The sequence below is a fragment of the Polypterus senegalus genome, chromosome 9 (genome assembly GCF_016835505.1).
Source record: "Polypterus senegalus isolate Bchr_013 chromosome 9, ASM1683550v1, whole genome shotgun sequence".
Lineage (NCBI taxonomy): Eukaryota > Metazoa > Chordata > Cladistia > Polypteriformes > Polypteridae > Polypterus > Polypterus senegalus.
This window is the reverse complement of record NC_053162.1, coordinates 2,096,049-2,109,920: the sequence shown is the minus strand read 5'-3', so window position 1 is coordinate 2,109,920 and position 13,872 is coordinate 2,096,049. Positions and strand designations below refer to the sequence as shown.

The following is a 13,872-nucleotide window of genomic DNA, read 5'->3' as shown; positions in this document are numbered from 1 at the left end:
GATACCTTATATCACACGCCCCTCAGGCCCATTTCAGTTCCTTTTGGATTCCGCAGTCTAACCCGAGGACTCGATAGTTTGGAGGCCGGTGGGTGTATTCAGCATTTATTAGACGTTGAACTAAACGATCGAGGTCTCTCAGTTCTGCATTTGCAAACCAAAAGCAAAACCACTGAACGGATGAGTCTTTTGTTATTGGTTCTCTATTGTTGTATAGATAGAGAGAGAGAAAGAGAGAGAGAGTGAACAAAGCAACACATCTCACTATAAGCGAATACACTTAGTAAATGATTTCACTGTAGAGTTATACAAAAGGCAAAAATAAACGTTTTCATGTTTCTCACGTAAATACAAAGAGTTTCTGGGCCTCCTAATGTCTGAAGAGCTTGGATCTGTCGAGGCCTAAAACTGTCCTGAGTGTGGCTGGCCACTGAATTCCGAGAGTGTGTGTGTGTGTGCGTGTGTGCGTGCGTAATATAGTCTGCTATCCGCAAGGCTGGGAGCTGCAATGGCTTCTTTCATATTATTTAATATTGGCTTTTTCCACCCTGCATTAAATAAATAACTTGGGAAATGGTTATGAGAACCTGCCCGGGGCTGCTGGGACGTGACAGTTCTTCGGTGGGCTATCGATGACTTTCATGGGCATCGCTGCCCAAGTATTTTAAAGAGTGCAATGGCAGTCATTACATTAACTGGAGTCTCGTTTCTCCTATGGAGGGTAGCGCCTCAAAACGAGCCAAAGGCGAGTCTGCCATCTTTCTTTTAAAAAGTCTGACAACCGTGGAGAAAAGAAAAAGCAAACAGTCGGAGGCTGGAAGAGGCTGAGCGCCTCTGTGGGGTTCCCAGGGAGAGATTTCACGCCGTCGCTCGGCCGTCAAACGCTTCGTTTAGTCGCAGGTGTTCTGTCACCTCGGCTTCATAAAGATGCATCACCAACTTGGGCCGAAGCCGGGGCTGCCACGCTGGAGCTCGATGGTCGCTTTTGATACCCAAGAGGAAACCATTTATAAAGAAACCTGCTAGGTATCCGCATATTCAGAAGCTCGAGTGTGACTATAAAGAGGGGATAAATCAAAAAGAACAGGACATGGTCGGGACTCGGTTAAGTGGAACTGAAGAAATCCAAGCCCCGCCGAGCACGTGTGCCCTTCCACTCGGGCAATCCTCATTCGATTCTTCCAAAGTCTGCTTTTGCAAATGATGGCCCATTAGAACTACACATCGGAGATCGGCTGACAGATGACTGATTCTTCAGCTTCCGAGTTGCAAAAGAGATTAGCGCAGGAAGCGTAACTGACCTTGCAACATCTGAAGATGTTTAATGGGACTTTCGCGGTGCTCTCGTTGGCGTGTAAACGTGAAGGAGTTCCAAAAGGTAAGGGACGTTGGCTTGAAATAATCTGTCAGTGACGTCTGCTTCACGGGCCACGTGAGATCCTTAAGTGTCTTGGCGTGTGGGAGCACAGCGGAGGAGAGCGATTGATGATGGGATTGGCAGGGTCGGCTGTACTGGGCCAGTCTCGGCTTTCCACCTTTTTGCAGCTGTAATTATTGTAAGCCACTAGGAGGCGAACCGCCACCCTTACCCAGACACACACAGGTTCAAGAGAACCCCGGTTTATTTACAGTTTGCACACATTGTGCACAAGTCACCAACACAACGGCCCCTTTTTGCCCTCAGCCCTTCTCCCTCCACTCCTCCTCAGGCTTTGTCCTCTCCTTCCTCCTGACTCTGGCCAACTTATGGAGTGAGGCGTCTCCTTTTTATAGGGCAACTGCACGGACTCTCCAGGTGCCTAATGAGCTCCTTCTGACCAAATAAGGCCCTGGAAAGGTCCATGCACCCCCTGGTGGGTTGAACTCCCATGCTCATTATCACTGGAACCTAAGGGGGCTGCCCTCTATCAGCCCGGGGGAGAAACTGTCCTTGGTAATACTCTCTGCCCTGGTTCTTCCACACCTGGGGTGTCCTGGCCGGGTAAGGATTCCAGCCACCCGCCACACTATCTACCACCAAACTCGGGGACAGCAGCGGCTGCTGATGTTCTGGCAGGAAGTTTATCAAACAGCTTTATTTTCTCACTAAATGGCATCACCGACTTTGCATGCTTGGGCTTTGAGCTCGAAGGACTTCCTGATCTACACATTGGGGGCTTAACTGCTACCCAAAACTTGTTAGGTAAAACAATGAAAATATGCAATAAACTCACAGGACGCTCCTTACTCTGGAATGGCAGGGTGAACAACAATGGTCTCAGAACATCTGGATCCTCTGCAGTTTGCCTATCAGTCACATATACAGTAGGTGTGGAGGATGCCGTCATCTAAATGCTCCACACTCCCACTTGGACAAAGCTGGCACTGCAGTCAGGGTCCCGTTCCTTGACTTATCCAGTGCTCTTAACGCCATTTTAGGTCTGAGACTGGGGAAAAAGCTCAAGGCTTTGAATCTTGATGGCCCCACAATCTCCTAGATAACAGACTACCTGAGCAACAGACAGCAGTTTGTGAGGGCGAAGGACTGAGATGTCAGAAATGGTGGTGTGTAATACTGGAGAGAACCTCACTGACCTGTCCTGTCCAACTCTACACAACGGACTTCCTGCACAATACCAGCGCTTGTCATCTGCATGACCCGTCCATCATAGGGGCTTTAATAAGGGAGACAAGTCCAGGGACAGGAAGGCTGTGGTGCAGGAACAACAACCCAACAGAGCTGGTGGTGGACTTTCAGTGTGCCTGAGACCACTCACCATTCAGGGAGAGGACATGGAAGTGGTGCAGAGCAACAAGGACCAGCAAACTGGACTGGTCTGACAACACAAGAAGGGCCAAAGCAGACGGGACTTGTGAAGGACACTCTAAGCAGCGAACAGTCCATAGTAGCCAGCGTGGTGTTCTACGCAGCCTGAGCTCAAGAGAAGCACAACGCCTGAACAAACTTATCAGGAGGGTCTGCTCCATCACCGGACGCACCCTGGACACTCTGGAAGCTGTTGTGAAAAAGAGGATGGGGGCAAAATTGGATACCATCATAAAAAATGCCTTCTGTCCCCTCTAGGAGGCACTCTCTCTTAGAGCGCTTTTAGCCACAGGCTCATTCCACCACGGTGTGCTAAGAAGTGCCTCTGGAGGTCTTTTCTGCCCACTGGTACCAGGCAATTCACTGCTTCCACCCGATGTACTCGTTAAGTTTAATTCATTATTGATCAACTGGCTGTCTTCTTTGTCCTGTGAGTCTGCATTCTTGTTTTTTATGTTTCTGCTGCTGTATGCGTTTGAATTTCCCCCTGGGATTAAGTGAGAAGTCAAGCAAAATGATGCCTTTGATTGGCTAAATCAAAAGATTACAGTATGCAGGCTTTCGAGGCGACTCAGGCCCCTTCTTCAGGCGAGATGTCATACAAACACCGAAATTCTCTGTGCTTATATGGATACCACGACAGAGACACCATTGGAATACCTTAAGTGAGACATCTGAGATGTACAAAATTGATAGACCCCTCCAGGCTAAGATTCATTTAGCAAGACAGGAGAATGACGGCCTATTCATTTCTTACATTTAAGGTGCTGCGGTGGGCTGGCGCCCTGCCTGGGGTTTGTTCCTGCCTTGTACCCTGTGCTGGCTGGGATTGGTTCCAGCAGACCCCCGTGACTCTGTGTTAGGATATAGCGGGTTGGAAAATGACTGACTGACTGACTGACTGACTGGCATTTAAGATGTCTCACTTAAAGGTTCTCTGTCCAGCTGTCTATATAAACACTGGGAGAAGCTTAGGGGCAACTTCAGAGCACAGCAAGAGAGAAAAGAATGGGAAGTGAAACTCCTGCTAACATTTAAGACATTACAACCTGGTGTGAATAGAGACAGGGGTCTTACGGCCAGATATGAGGATTGTTTGCACACAGACGACCTGACTACAGACCCACATCGTATGGAAAAACTCATCAGAAACTTCCAAAGACTTTGTCGGACAGTCATCTTATCCAAAGATCTTGACTAGATGTTGCTCTCTCTTGCTAAATGAATCTTAGCCTGGCGAAGTCTATTAATTTTGTACATCTCAGATGTCTCACTTAAGGTATTCCAAAGGTGTCTCTGTCATGGTGTCCATATAAGCACAGAGAATTGACATCATGGGATTAATAATGTTTTATCTTATCTAATCTAGTAAGACCGGTGATGTGCCAAGTAGGATATTAGCTGCACACATCGCGCCTCTCATTTCCATTGTTTTTTCTCTCTATTGTGCACATGCAGTGAAGTCCGGGAATGTGCGCGGTTGCAAACATGCAACTAAAAATGAGGTTAGCTAATAAAACCACACAAATGCTTGAAGTCCTGAAAGTTAAACAAGCGAATGTTGAGGATTGACTGTTCATCAAGGACAAAACATAGTTAGGCTAACAAAGAAACTCTCCCCCTCTCTGTGCCACTATTTCTTTTTTTTTTGTGCAAAGGAGTAACTTGGAGCGATTGTCTTCCATTAGGGGGTGAATCCCCCACCCCGAGGTCAGTTGATGTGGCCTGCACAAATTGGAATTCTTCTGATCATTTTTGGTGAAGACAGCCATCTCTCTCTGCTGCCGTCTCTCTTAATCCACCGAGAGGCCGTGCTGGAGAAGAGACGACACGAGACCAAAGATGAATCGGCACACTAAGCCAGAGAGACACCTGGTAATTAATCCAAGCATGTTAGATGTTTGACACGAAGCAGGTTGTGTTGCCGTTTCCCTCACCCTGACTGCACTCGGCTCTTTTGGGCATGTTGTGCTCATAAGTATTACTCAGGAGTGTTTGAAGTCACTTCAGTTTGTTTTTGTCCGCCGCCCCTGACTCATCGGCACAAGAACATCCTCACATACGACGTACCGTTTGGCACATCTTGTTGCCGACTTCTATGGGACGGTCAGCCTTTTGCAACCCTCCTCCTATTTTTGGCTCTGTAGACCCAATAAATCCTCATTTTTGCCCATTTCTAAAACAATGTTTTGTGCAAGAAATTATGTTAAACTGTAAACCAATGGGCATCTTCATCAGAAATGATCAGAAGGGTCTTGACTCTGTACACCGACCTCAGGGGGTTCACCCCTAATGGAAGACAATCGGTCCGAGTTACTTTGGGGATTGGTAATATAGGCATGTGGAGTGTCGTGGTCTACGATTTTCGAGGTTAGTCATGAATGTTGATTTTATTTTTCATATTTGATTAACGTTTTCTGGTGGTCTTAATTCCTCTAAGCACATCCCACAGAAAGTCAATAAAGGCTAACTTCAAAGATAAGGATGTGGGGTATCATTTTAGAGTATTTCAAGGTCAGTGATTACAAATATGAGGTTATTTTTGGTTTTTGGGGGTCTAGCCCACTATGGACCTCTACTAGAAGGTGACAAATTGCTATTACAACCAGTAACACTCAGGCTTTTAAACTGAAGCATATATTTTAATACAATTGACGCCGCCCCATGAAGTAAATCATTCCATTTCTTACGGAGACCCCCAATTAGGGCTGTTTACACTACGTCAGGCTTTTTATCAGTGGTACATGAATACATTTGGCTGCTCTGGTACTCAGTCCAACTCTCTTGAGGTTCCAGATCTAAAAGAAAGGGAGACGTACTTAAGTGCAACAGCAACTGCAGTCTGGTCAGAGAAATGGATGGTCTTAGGACCTTAGCGGAACAGAACACAAGCTAAGCAGCCATATCTGCTGGCACTGCCACCTGAGGAGGGCATCCTTTAGTGCAGAGATACAAATGGAGCTTACAATCCCAACATTGTGTTTGCATCCCACCTCTCCAGGGTGGACGGCTCAGGAAGGAGACAGTGGAGTGTGAAACCCCCGAGCAACTCCTCATCGGTGACAATCGGGGGCTCAGCTGGGATCAGGGAGGGAGTGAAAGTGGATGGGAGCAGCTGATAGGAAACTAAAAGAGGCTGATCGGCCATATCTGCCACGGGCCTGAGTGAGATTTCTTTTGGAGGCCTTTGGAGTGTGCAGTCCACCTTGACCATCTCGGGGTAGACAGCTTGACGGAGAGAGCAGGATTGTCAACCCTGAGCGATTCCTCGCAGGCGGCACCAAGGACCCAAACAATTTCAGGGTTCCCTTAGCAGTAGGCTCACCACGTGGGTTGCATGCCTACTAGTTATGGCAGACATTAATAAATACAAATAAAATCGAGAAGAAGAGGTCGGCCTTACCGGATTCCCTTGATTTGTGCGAGGCTGTGATGGGAGATTCTTGAAAGTGAAGAAATAACCTGAAAGAGACACAGAGAGGAGAGTGTGAGAAACAGGTGACAAGGCAGGGACGCTGTCATGTGATCATCCTGCGAGAGCAGGTCCCCCCACCCCCCATCACCGGTCCAGACAAACTTCAGCGGCAGGGTGACATGCAGCTCGCACTGCCACCGAGATCACTGGATCAAAGTCATTAGGCACTTAACATGGCGTGAAATGTGAATATATTTACGGATGAGGGCGCGCACAACAGCCTGGAAGTGGAAGCAGATGGCCACAGCACTCACTGCATGGATGGTCCCTTCAGCAAGCAGGGGGAGACTTGGGGAGCCCGTTGATGTGACATTTCTCACAAACCGCAGGGGCACTGTGGAATATCACAGATCGAGGATGAAGAGAACTGAGAAGCCACTCTGTTTCACACCTTTTTTTTCCCCCACCCAAAGCTATTCGTATTGGGGGCTAAGTGAAAGGTGTAAAAATATGGGGTGGGGGGGTCTTGTCTTGACACAATCTGTAGCTGGAGATGCCTCGAGTTTATTGAGCTGGGAAGGAGATAAAGAAAATGCATCCGTGTGGAGGGAAGGGAAAGAATAAGAACAAGAGAAGCGACACCTTCAGAAATCTCCGTTTGTAATCCCTTTGAAGGAACAGATCATTGGAAGGCCAGCAAGCCTTTTCGGTAAAAGCGCCTCTCATGTATTCCTATTTCTGATGTCTTCGCATACCGCAGGCGTCACGTCGGTCTGCCTGCGTGAAATGACACGGCTCCCAGTGGACTGGTTTTGTTGAAATTTGGCAGGTTTATTCTTCAAGGCGAGATACGATTTCTCAAACAGGGCGCTCAGATTTTTCAAAAACTCCTCTTAAGAGGTACTGGCAAACTGGCAGACTCGTCAATCTCAACACTGGCGCATGCCACAAGGCAGTGCACTGAGCGCCCAAACCATGACTGCGCTTCCAGCTCCATCATTCAATTTGCTAATGTGCCACCACAGGCCTGATCGCCAATGACGACGAGACGGTGACTCAGTGGGGACATTCAAACCATCGGCCCCAGCAAAAACAAGGAGTTAGGCCACCTCTTATACGGTTTTTGGGACAACTGCATCGCAAGGCCACTCTTGCGTCCCACCTATCCATCCATCCATCCATCATCCAACCCGCTATATCCTAACTACAGGGTCACGGGAGTCTGCTGGAGCCAATCCCAGCCAACACAGGGCGCAAGGCAGGAACAAACCTCAGGCAGTGTGCCAGCCAACCGCAGTTACGGCCCACCTATCTACCGCTATATCCCTGCTGGCCTGATTAACGGTCTACGCGTCGCCGATACACTACACTACGCTCTAAATCTTTAAGGCACATACCCTGAAAGGGTGCAACACCCATCTGCTGTCAAAACCAGCCGTCGCTATATTACTGGACTAGGCAGTAAGGATCAGGACCAAAAGAACTGATGGGATGCCAGCCAAGTCGTCCCGTTTAATTCAATAACTAAACTGAAACAAACAACGGTGGCGTCAAACCACAGCAGCCTCTTTGGCATCGAGGAGCTCCGCCTTCCTGTCTGGCTCGAGCCTCCATCTGAGGATGCCCAGTTTTATAGGCCTTGGCCCAGAAGGGGTGGAGCCAGTTGTCCACACTGGGCGTCTTTTCAAAGCTGTGGAGGTGATTACATTAGTGGCGGCGCCCCCTCTCGTCCCGGAGTGGTATTACATGCCTATAATGGTCCCAGAAGGTGATCCTCCAAGGCACGTGCTTGACACTTTGTACCTAATATACCACTGACTAGTTACACTGTGCAACAATGATGAGGCAAAGGCATCATAAAGGTTTGGGGCAGCCACCCGTATACTGAGCCATGGCTGCAAAATGGGTTTAAATCTGAACAGAGGAGTCCAAAACAGAACTGATTGTATGGAGGCAAGATGGCGGCTTTAAAGGTCAGTACAGGAAGTGACGTCATCCTTGGGGCCAGAACCGGAAGTGACATCATCATTGGCCCCAGAGACAGAAGTGATGTCGTTGGGACCGGGCGTGACATGATCATTGGCCACCGGACTGGAAGTGACATCACCAAAGGTGCTGGAACCAGATGTGAGGTCGTCAGGACCGGAAGTGACATCACCATTGGGCCTGGAGCCGGAAGTGATGTCTTCAGAGGCGCCATTAACCTGGCGGGATTTCCAGAGAATGGTCTGCAAGGAACTGAGAGAGACAGTCAGTGCACCCCGCCACCCCCTGGTCTGCCGTGGAATTACAGTTACTCAGGCCTCCTACTCGCACGTGTGTGCCAGCTGTTACACTATCTGAGCTGCTGTTTTGCTTCTGCTCGGAGGTTTCCAGAAGGAAACAGAAAGGATATCAGTTGTACTTTTGTGTGGCTCTGATTATCTGCTCATACCGAAACGCCAAAGATAAGTCAAGTGAGGTCAAAACAGCAGTCGGTGGTGAAGAATCAAATAAATAAAAGAAAACAAAAAGGCGATCTGAGTAGCCAAGGGCTGCCGTTCTCTCAGCAGTGGAGAAGCCGATGGTGATGAAGAACAGCTGGAACTTCAGCGATGCACCGCTGCACCGGTGAGAGGAGAGTAGAGAGAGACGCATGGCGCACAGAGAAGTACAAGGGGGTGAAGAGGGCGAATCCGGGAGCCTGAGACGATGTTCTGGTGTAAATCATGTGACTTGTGTGTTCTTATGTCATGGAAAGCCATTCAAAAGTGCAGTTTGGGCATTAGGTCTGTACAACGGACGGAACAAAATAATGACAACTGCGCGACTGTAAGCGATACGGCTTGTTCTATGGCAGAGGTGGGCAGCGTCGGTCCTGGAGGGCTGCAGGTTTTTGTTCTAACAAACCCAAAAGCTTGATTAGAAACCAATCCTTGCCAGTCTCAGACCTTATTTAATGTGATGGCTTGTTAGTCTGCAATCTTAGACTCTTATATCGTACCTTTCCAAGGAAATCATCCAAATGATCTGAAGCCTAAAACAGACAACTTCAGTCTGTCACATTTTTCTCTTCAGTGTGTTATTACACCAGATAGTTCAGAATTAATCCACACAGGCGTAAATGGAAAGACGTCAGATGGACAATTGCTAATAAGGAGCCTTTAAAACAGCAAATGCAGCTGTTGACGACTGAACATTTGAACGCTCACGACAAGGACAGGCCATTCAGCCCAATAAAACTCGCCAGGCCTGTCCACTTGTTTCCTCCAAGAAAACATCAAGTCGAGTTTTGAAAGTCCCTAACGTCTTACTGTCCACCACACTACTTGGTCGCTTATTCCAAGTGTCTGTCGTTCTGTTGTAAAGAAAAACTTCCTAATGTTTGTGCGAAATTTACTCTTTTAACAAGTTTCCAACTGTGTCCCTGTGTTCTTGATAAACTCATTTTAAAATCAAGTCTTGATCCACTGTACTGATTTCCTTCATCATTTTAAACCCTTCAGTCAGGTCACCTCGTAATCTTCTTTTGTTTAAACTGTAAGGCTCGGCTCTTTTAATCTTTCCTCCTAACTCATCCCCTGTAGCCCTGGAATCAGCCTAGTCGCTCTTCTCTGGACCTTTTCTAGTTGCTGCAATGTCCTTTTTGTAGCCTGGAGACCAAAACTGCACACAGGACTCCAGATGAGGCCTCACCAGTGTGTTATAAAGACTTGAGCAGGACCTCCTGTGACTTATACTCCACACGTCAAGGCGCTATATATTCTGTTAGCTTCTTAATGGCTCCTGAACACTGTCGGAAAGTCGACAGCTTAGAGTCCACTACGACTCCTAAATCCTTCTCATAAGGTGGACTCTCGATGTTCAGACCACCCTTAGTGTATTCAAACCTCACATTTTCACTTCCTACGTGTAATTCTTTACATACATTGACATTAAATTTCATCGTCCATAAATCTGCCCAAGCCTGTCTGCTATCCAAGTCCTTCTGTAATGATATAACGGATTCCAAATTATCTGCTAATCCACCTATCTTGGTATCATCTGCAAACTTAACCATCTTGTTCCTTGTATTCCTATCTAAATCATTTATATATAAACTGAAAATTAAAAATAGCAGCAGCCCTAGCACTGCCCCCTGCTGGTCACCACTCTGAACATCGGCCAGTTCTGATGAGGTTCCTCACCCCATCACCCTCTGCTTCCTGTGTCTGAGCCAATTCTGCACCCGTCTACAAACATCACCCTGAACTGCCACCTCTTTTAGTTTGATGCCCACCCTCTCACGTGGCACCTTATCAAATGCTTTCTGAAAGTCCTCATCTATAATATCATCTGCTCCACTCTGCTCGTATCCTTTTGTTGTCTCCTCATTGAATTCCAGCCTGTTAGTAAAACACGACCTCCCTCTTCTGACCCCATGCTGACTGTCCCTAATAACTCCTGTCCTTGCAAGGTGTTGCTCAATCTTATCCTAAATAATTCCTTCCATTAATTTTCCTGTGATGCCCATTAAGCTTACTGGTACTATAGATGCTTGGATCTGCCCTGTCACCCTTTTTATATAATGGGATGATATTTGAAATGAGCAATTAAAGGTAGGGAACCTTAACAAGCGAGACCACTAAAATGTCACTTGAGCAATAAGAGGCTTCTCATTAAGAAACTGGGGGGAACAAAAACCTGCAGCCACTGGGGGCCCTCCAGGACAGACATGGCGGACCCCTGTTCTATAGTAATAACACTGTGGCTCATCGCCGTATTAACATCATATAAAGAATCCTGTCTTTCATAAATCAAAATTGTTAAAAATGACTGCGGTTATAGTTCTGAAACACTGGGGAGGGCAGAATACAAAGGGTATAGGAAGCAGAAGAAAGACCCCACATCCAAGGGATTCTGTGGACACAACCAGCAGTTTCTTCGTGTGACCGTCACCGACGCACCGGTCAGGAAGTCTCGCCAGTGTTCTTGCCTCCTCAGACAGCAGAGGACTGCCCAGACTTCTCCATCTGTTCTTCCGAACTTCTACACCCACGCAGCATTCCACATCCTGTAATGGCGCCTGCTCAGCCCAGGGCTGCGGGGCACTGCAGTGTGTGGTGAAGGAGGAGCTCAGCTGTCTTCTTCTCCAGACAGCCACAACACTCACAGCCATCCTGCACAGCCATCATGGCTCCTCCATAACGGTCTACTAGTCAAGCCTGGAGTGCACATTAACCGTGACAATTTAGGAGTCACACGTCACAGAGACGTCAGCTCATTCCAAACAATTACACAGGGCAAAGGATGTGGACCCGGAGTAGTGGAAGTGTTATTTTAACTTCTGTTGGTTCACTTCTTCAAGAATTATTTATTATAGTGGTGGGATTACTACTTACTACTGACTGACTGCTGTGTGCTGCGCTCATTGCTGGCTGTGGTTCACGTCGGTCGGCATTCACTCGTCCAGAGCATAATGGGGAGCTGGCATGGAGAATGGACTATATGTAGTATCCGACTGATACTGAGGTAATGGGCAGACTTCCTTAACGTGTAGCGGACTACAACCCAACTCAGATCCACACCGGCGATATGACGCTGATTTATTTTCTTTTTCGGTGGGGATCCCAGGAACGCAGCCAGCCTTGGCACGACTCACACACAGTACCTCATAGAGACAAAAAAGCAACTGGTAATAAAACAGAAATTGAAGAATGAACAGGGGGGGTCAAAATTCTGTTAACACTATTGGTACTGCTATGTATATGTATCCAGCAGGGGGCGCTAGCTGCCTTCTCGGTAAGAGTTCTTTTGTAAGTGCGGCGTGTTACGTAGCCCCAGTCTATACAGATAAAATAGAAAAAGGCGATGGCCTCCCTTAGTGATACGGCGGGAAGAAATCAAGTACCGCGTACACGTTCTGAGTGCCAAGTATAAACCGGCCCTGAGATGGCCTGCACTCTGGACCTCTCTGCCTTTGGCCGCATTCGTATTTACCTCAGTTCTGACCAGTCTGACTATCCCTGCACCTTCCTGGTATGATGCTGCCACCACCATGCCACACCAGACAGATGATGAGCGGTGCCTGGTCTTCACGACACACAGTACTTGTAGTTCTGCCCAAAGGGTTCACTTTCTGTCTCATCAGACCAGAGAGTAATTTTCTTCGTGCTGTAAAAACCTCGTATTCAAGAATGGTTTCCATCTGTCCACTCTACCAGGAACACCCGATTGCTGGAATGTTGCGGAGTTGGTTGTACTTCCGGCAGATTCTCCCATCTCAGCCGATGACTCGTGAGGTTGAGTTAGAGTCACCATTAGGTTATCGGTCACCTCCCTGACCAAGGCCCTTTCTTGCCCGCTTAATCAGTTTGGCTGGATGGCCAACTCTAAGAAGAGACCTGGTGGTACCAAACATCTTCCATTCCAGTTATTGAGGCCACCGAGCTCCAGGGAACACTCGGCACTTTAGAAATGGTTTGATCCCCCGTGGCCCCGAGCTGTGCCTCAACATTATTTGATGGCAGAGGTCCACAGAGAGGTCCTTGGACTTCATGGCTTGGTGTTTGTCCTGGTCATGCAGCGGGGACTGTGGGACCTTCTCTACATAGGGTCACGTGTGTCACTCTCAATGATGTCCAGTCAATCCATGTTGCCCAGGTAGTCTCCAGTCAAGATCTAGACACATCTCTAGGAGAATTCAAGCAAACAGGATGGACCTGAGCACAATCTGAAGTTCCACAGTAAAAGGGTCCGAGTACTTCTAGGACGAGAGTTTTTGATTGTAGTCATTTCTGAAAGATTTGTCACTTGGGGTTAACTGAGTGTAGACTGATGGCCAAAAATGGCAAACATTTCCAATCAAATGAAATCCACAACACAATAAGGTGTGCAGAAAGTGAAGGATCCACGGAACGTGCTCACCTACCCAGCAAACGGTCATGAAAAGGACCACATTGGCACCAGCAGATTCACGGTGTCACGCACGTGTGATTAGGGGACAGCCAAAGGGCCAGACTGAGTGTGAAAGAACAAAATATTGGGGGATCAGAACAGAGTATTGACGCCTTTCTCCCTTCCTCAACAGAGAAACGGAAGATTAAAGAACCTACCTTACGTAAAACCTTTGGGGTAAAGTCTGTTTCAGGCTCCCTCCGGTGACTCCACTTCCGGATCCCAGTCCAAAGCTGTCACTTCCAGCTCCAGATTATGATGTCATTCCTGTCTCTCACTACCAATGTCACTTCTGTCGAGATTGGTTTCCTTTTCCTGTTTGTTAATCATTCCCTGCCATGTATATATAAAAGACCGGCAGCGCATTGTTTGGACCGCAGGATCAGTCTTTATCAGTCTTTTACGACTCCTCCGATCCACCAACATTATACAGGGAATCCCCCGCTTGACCCTTGACCTGTTTTGTTTGTGCTTTATTTCCTCACAACGGACAGTTTCTGTCCTCAAGTCATAAGGTTACTGACCAGTCAACCATCACATCAAACGACATGTCGGAGGATTCTGTACCAATACGTGATACGGCCTGGAAGGACAGACCCCACTGTGTACCTGTGGAAGTTCATGAGAACAGATGGAGAACTCCAAGTCCTCCACAGAGGTGCTGGTGAGTCGTCTCCTAGGGGTCCGCTCCCCCTCTCCATAGCACTTCCTCTTTCTGACATCTCTGACCAGCTCT

At 47.7% G+C, this 13,872-nt stretch overlaps 1 protein-coding gene across 6 annotated transcripts in view; it reads right to left on the bottom strand.

The window, feature by feature from the left end:
• vav2 (vav 2 guanine nucleotide exchange factor) overlaps positions 1 to 13,872 on the bottom strand; it is a 472,851-nt gene that overhangs the window by 191,623 nt on the left and 267,356 nt on the right. For all 6 annotated transcript variants that reach the window (XM_039762597.1, XM_039762599.1, XM_039762598.1 and 3 more), the window contains exon 3: positions 6,210 to 6,268. In XM_039762597.1, the coding sequence (XP_039618531.1) occupies positions 6,210 to 6,268 (59 nt within the window). The remainder of the gene's footprint in view (positions 1 to 6,209; positions 6,269 to 13,872) is intronic.